The sequence below is a fragment of the Miscanthus floridulus genome, chromosome 16, assembly GCF_019320115.1.
Source record: "Miscanthus floridulus cultivar M001 chromosome 16, ASM1932011v1, whole genome shotgun sequence".
In the NCBI taxonomy this organism is placed as follows: Eukaryota; Viridiplantae; Streptophyta; class Magnoliopsida; order Poales; family Poaceae; genus Miscanthus; species Miscanthus floridulus.
In genome coordinates, this window is record NC_089595.1 from 33,202,764 (window position 1) to 33,208,749 (window position 5,986).

Consider the following 5,986-nt stretch of genomic DNA (forward strand, 5'->3'; position numbering starts at 1 on the left):
AAACACTTAAATGCTTGATCAAGAAATGTGGTCTTCATGAACAAGGTTCCATTTGTTAACCTAAGTGTAGCTAAGGTGTTATAGTGACCAACATTACACACTAGCATTTATTTGCACATGATCATATGCATATGTTACAAGGAACATGAAATAACAAGCAATGTTTCATATGTTTCGATCAGATGTTTCATATGTAAATGATGATTTATGAATGCTTGATGCTCATGCTCATGTTATGCAAGTCAAGTTATGCAAGGCTAACACTCGAGGTGTTACAGTTTTCATCAGGTACGCATTGATCTGAACCAGAATTAGTACAATCCTGGGAAGATATGGCCGCTTGCTGCCGTAGGGAAGATAACTCTTTCAGTTTTTCTAGGACAGTCTGTCTTTCTGGCTGTAGCCCAACAACACCACCTGGGTTATTGTGAGCTTCAATCTCTATTTCATCAACTTCCACAGCACCATTATGCTCATTGTGTGAATTCAAAAGCATTGATTCATCAGTTATGATTCTTTCACCATTCACAGGATTGACAACTGGATGATTGCATTCAGTAAGCTCCAGTCTTTGGCCAAGAGTTTTGCATGAGGAAGTTTGACTGACCACATCTGGATTTGAATGAGGACTAAATTGGTCTTGAAGAAGATTGTCACCCAAATTGTCATAATCAGAAACTGGATCATCAGATTTCTTCTCATCAGTGTTACTAGCACTTTCCACATCATCAGCCCAGTTAAATGGAGCGGCTGTATTTGATAGAACACTAAATGGATTGGTGTCCTTAGAATTTGCTGTGACTTTCTTTGGGTCAGGAACAGCTGATAGCTTCATTCTAGTTCGTGGTGATGATACTGCAATATTCCTTTTGCTTGAAACAGCTGGAACTTGATTAGCAGGAGCAAGTGATTTGAACAAAGAAATCAAAGTTCTTGTCTGTGCATGGTCAAGCTCAAAATAGAAGTGCTGATGGTTGTAATAGTTGTCACCAAGCAATGTTTTGAATTGGCTTTCCAGCAGAGGTGGATACTGAGTCTTTGTGCAAATACGAACCTTAAAAACACAAACAATCTGATGTAAACAAAATGGGACAAACAGCAGTGCCAACTACTCCATTCTATTATATATTTTTTTTTGACATTTTTATGGTCTTCCAGGTGGACTATCAATATATAATAAGTGTATACTTTTATTTATCATATTTTTTATAGAGCCAGTCTTGATTGATTTTAACATATATTTATATAATGGTACAAGTTTATAAAGTCTGACATCATGGATGCTAGGACGACAAAACAAAAAAGAATGGAGGGAGTACAGATATTTAATATATTGATACCTGCGCAGGAAAAGCTGTCCTTAAAGAACCATCATTACTCCAAGCGTATGGGTCAATATACATCTCACCAGGACTTGCAGCTTCGAAAATTCCATGGAGCTTTCTGTCACTATAATTGAATAGAAATAAAGGCATGCCAGGTTTGACATTTCTAACATATGAATAGTGGACTGAAGGCAGACCTATAAAATAACTAAACAAGTCAATAAGGAATCATAATCTTATCAAGATAGAAACTTCCACAAAAAGTTAAATTAATTGAGTCAAAGGCATTTTATTTTCCATCAGCATACAAAAATCTTATGCTGAAATGTTGTGAGAGGAAAACACTGTTCCATGGCTGAAAAGTAGTTCTGAATAAGCTCAAGCAAAAAGAGCCAATATCATATTATCTTAACAACATCAGTAGGGCATAGTAGAAGAGGTGAAAGGTGCATTTAACGGACCGAATAGCTGTTTTCTGAAGCATTCATCAATTGTATCATGCTTGCAACCAAAGATCACCCCTCCAAGCTGGTTTTCTCGGATATTACGGGTAAGTTCCCCATATTTGCTATTCTGATGATTCGTCAGCATTGCAAGATTATGGGCCCCACCTTCCAGCACCTGTGCTTCACAAATTTTCAGAATATGCAAGGCACATAAGTTAGGTATAAATCAAAGAGATAGCATATACAGTGAAATCAAAGGGATAACACTGGGTATTAAGTCATAATATGGGGACAATGCATACATCTGCAACAGTGACCGAAAGTAAAAGGTCCCAAACATTTGTAATATGATTTTCAAAGTGGGAACAACTTGAAACATTCAAGTTAAGAACAATTCAGTCCACTCTTCTTACAAAGAACAAAAAACAGAGAAAAGGATGTGGCAATTGTAAATCTTATAGGAGGGGAGCATAGATAGTCCTTTGGTCCTGACATGTTACCAAGCAAAATCACTACACAAGTTAACATTCGAATGTAACAAATTCATGAAGGTTATGCAGAGTAACATACAACAGTGTACTGAAAAATCAAACTGAAACAATAAACAATGTCATTGCCATAACAATCAGTTAAACAAGTTCTCAGATAAAAGGTTGGACCCAAATTAGACTCCCAGAAACGCTTAAAATACAATCATCTAATAATCCCTCAGTTTTAATCAACAAGTCCAAATGCCTACCCCAGCACCTAATAACCAGCCTTCTTAAGCCACAACACAGATCCAATTTCATCCTGATAAGAGTACCAAAATTACAATATAAGCTCAGGAACCATGTGGGACACCAAATACGAGTACAACCAATGTGACGCACAAGAATGTATGAATCCAATGGATTAACCATCACACAGTCTCAAAAACAGCACTGAAAAGAAATACATGTCACCACTATTTCAAGGACAGAAGTTATTGTGCAGAAAAACTGTCATAGAGAACTAATGACCACACAAGGACCATGTAAAACCAACAATATCTGATCAAAAAACAATTAAATACAAATTCACTACTGTTCCGAACCTCACAGGCACACAGCATCTAGCATCAACATTCGACAAGCTCTTGTAGAAACAAAAACCTCTACCCACTACAACCCACAACCATAAGATTGTGAAAGTAAGTAAGAAGAAGCAGACAAGTGATTGCAGGTACAATTGCCAACTGAAATTGCAAAATTCAGCTATTGGCATGTAAGCAACAAACCAAAAATTCACCACACAAGGACAATGTTGGGGGGAGGACCCCCGGCGCCGCTCCCCCCTGGCCCTCGATCCGGCGCTGGCCCTCCTAGCTTGCCTCGTCGCGGACAGCAACCTCCGCGGCGAGGGTTCCCGGCCTTTGCTCGTTTGTGTACTGTTTTCGCAACCAGGCACAGGGCACGAAGGTTGACCACGCCTCGAGAAGACAGAAGGAGAGGAGCCAGGCTGCAAGGACGGGCGGACCTCCGCCGGGGACATGCGAAGGTCAGGCGTCTACCGCAAGAGGGGACCGCCTTGACAGGGGAGACGGCCCCGTCAAGGCGATCGGGCCCGGGAGTGGTTGGCCAAAGGAAGGAGATTACCGCCGTACCCTTGGCGTTTGTGTAGCGCTCTTCCTCCGAGACCTAACCCTAGTGTAATTTTGCTTTGTCTCCTGGTATGGTCTATAAATACCCGGAGCGCTCGTGTAAGAAGGGAGAGAGAATCTTTTTCCGGACAAGTTTATGGGCATTTAATCCGCATTTTTACATCGTCTCGTGCTCCACTACCCTCGCACGTCTCCTCGAGACAGCATAGTCACTTCCCTGTGGGAAACCCTCGGCCTCTCCCCCCGTGCCCCATAGCGAGGGTGAGAGGCTAGGAGTGACCCCACAGACAATCAATTGTGGTATCCCGATTTTAGCATCAAACTAGCAATCCCTGTGACCATCACCACACAAAACCTAAAGTCTTAGACCTGCTTAAACTCTATGTTAAGCAAAAATAAAATAAATATACAAATCTTATCACCTGCTCAAACCCCTTACGCCTAGAGATTTTTTGTGCAAAACAGTAAAAATCTGGACACCTGCTCAAACACTATTTTGTGCAAAACAGTTAACATCTTGACGCCTGCTCAAACACTAACACCTTGTGTATTGTGACGAACAGAACAATTAAACCGCACAAGCGCTGCACAGCCCACGCCCCACGGGGCACATACTTATAATGTGGATCCACAAGAGTTTGCAGCAACAAGTTGTTGCGCCCACCGCAAACCACAAGGTTGTGAAGAGACGAGACGAGCAGAAGGTAAAAACTGATGCAAGCGCACAGTCCCCAACTGAAACTGCAAAATTGAACACCTGGCGCTTAGACACCAGAGCAAAATTCTGCCGAAACGGTGCGCTCGAGTAAGAGGGAACCCCTCAGAGATGAAGCAATCTAGTGATTCTGCAATCGGCACCCCCAAAATACCCAAAATTTTACCATCGCCTAAACCCTAATCCGTAGCGATCACTGACGCTAAACCCCCTCCCGTGCCATCCAAACCACAATTACCCAGTCGGGAGTCGATCGGCCAGTACCCCACCGCATCGATCACCATTCCCGCACCCACCAAACAGGCGTGCATCGACAAACCGGAAACCACTCAACGAAGCAGAAAAAACCACGATGAGAACCCAGAAATTCACCCCCAAATTGGAATGGGAAAACCCCACCGCAACCCGTGCAGGAGCGGTAAAAGCGCCCGCGGTGGATCCCAGCGAACCGCGCGATCGATCGAGGAGTGAGTGGGCTTCGATCACTAGGAGTAGGAGGTGGAGTCTCACCTGATTGCTTCGATCCCGGAGTGGCTGGGGAGAAGCGTCCCCTTCCGGCACTGGCTTCCTCATCCGCGCTGCTTCTCTCAGTTGTGTGTGTGCCGCAACGTGGTTCTTTTTTTTTCTTTTTTGAGGGAGCCGCAACGTGGTTCTTCGGACCCAGCAGCCTGTGCAGCAGCATCGCCCGAATCGTGTGGGGGAAGGGGCTGAGAGTTTTATAGAGGTGGGGGCGTGATCGGGTGGGGTCACTCCCGCAGCGACCGCTGCCGAGCTGGAACGAGGCTATGTTTTTTTTTTCTTTTTTTCTTTTTTTTGCGCCAAGCCCAGGCGAGAAAAAAAAAGATCGCCAGGATGGATGTGGAGTTTGCCTGAACATGCAACGATGATTTGTGTTGATTCTGTGCTACTCCGTATTAATTAACTGTTACTGTACTGAAACTTTACTGCCCAGCTACTGTACTGTTTTTTTACGACGAAAAATTTTGCAACCACGTTAATATTCGCCAAGGCGTGGAAATAATCCTTTACTATTCATCATTAGTATTATAGTTTATTTTGAAATCTAGATTATGACTTTTTTGTTTCTTATTAAAAATTATTTATCCTTGTATTATTAAATCAAAACTGTTAAAGTTACATTTAGCCTGTTCGGGAGGCCGTAAACGATCGTGGATTATTTACTGCTGGCTGGTTTGGTGTGAGAGAAAAACACTGTTCTGCGATCGTTTACGAGCAAGCGAACAGGCTGATTATCTCTACTATAAGCACCAATCAAAATTACACTTATTCCACTCATGAATTTGTCCCCGTATCATACACCCAAAAACTTCCACCCTATAAAAATAAATGGTTCAGATCTATTCTTACCTAGCTTCACCATCTTCCTATGGCCAAAGTTGTTTTGATGGTGAAGCGAGGCTTCAACGCAGGCTTCAAACGCACCGACACGCGCGACATCCCGCCGAACCCGTGCATGACTACATGCAATTGCTCGCATCTATTCCTTCCTTTCGTCACTGCTCAATTCCGGCCCATCACTCATATCGCCACCCACAAAAATCCCCAAATCTTCCTCGCCTCAAATCATTCGAACCTCCGCTTCTTCAGCAGCTCGCCACAAATCATTCGAACCTCGTATCTGTATAATTAATTATTAAAAAAATTAATAAAAGTGTAGGTAAATATTCCAGCACACATAAGTATTTATCTATGAATAGATTTAAATAAATGAAAATTTCATAAATATATAAATAAACTAAAGTACGTAAAATTAATATGTTACTCATATTAAAGTTAGTTAAACTTGATTTTTATATAATTACTTATAATATTAGTTTAAAATTATCATAAACTACATAAAATGGTTAATCATATTAAA

The 5,986-nt window shown here is 41.9% G+C and overlaps 1 protein-coding gene across 2 annotated transcripts; it reads right to left on the reverse strand.

The window, feature by feature from the left end:
• Positions 1 to 67: 67 nt before the first annotated feature.
• Positions 68 to 4,780, reverse strand: LOC136513878 (uncharacterized). 2 transcript variants are annotated; one of them, XM_066507855.1, is made up of 4 exons: positions 4,618 to 4,747; positions 1,787 to 1,951; positions 1,341 to 1,522; positions 68 to 1,054 (listed from the first exon to the last, which is right to left on the reverse strand). In XM_066507855.1, exons 2-4 carry the CDS (start codon positions 1,914 to 1,916, stop codon positions 248 to 250), a joined length of 1,119 nt encoding a protein of 372 aa, XP_066363952.1. In that variant the 5' UTR covers positions 1,917 to 1,951; positions 4,618 to 4,747; the 3' UTR covers positions 68 to 247. The 2 variants fall into 2 exon arrangements, with proteins under 2 accessions (XP_066363952.1, XP_066363951.1); XM_066507854.1 differs by having other exon boundaries at positions 71 to 1,054; positions 1,787 to 1,946; positions 4,618 to 4,780.
• Positions 4,781 to 5,986: the final 1,206 nt, after the last annotated feature.

What these genes read in the sequence shown, in the direction of transcription:
- LOC136513878 (XM_066507854.1), bottom strand. Translation starts at nt 4,680, where the DNA reads ATGAGGAAGCCAGTGCCGGAAGGGGACGCTTCTCCCCAGCCACTCCGG. An exon ending in TCCGGGATCGAAGCAATCAG is followed by an intron (nt 1,947 to 4,617) that starts GTGAGACTCCAC and finishes TGTGAAGCACAG; the next exon opens with GTGCTGGAAGGTGGGGCCCA. An exon ending in CTTCAGAAAACAGCTATTCG is followed by an intron (nt 1,523 to 1,786) that starts GTCCGTTAAATG and finishes GTTATTTTATAG; the next exon opens with GTCTGCCTTCAGTCCACTAT.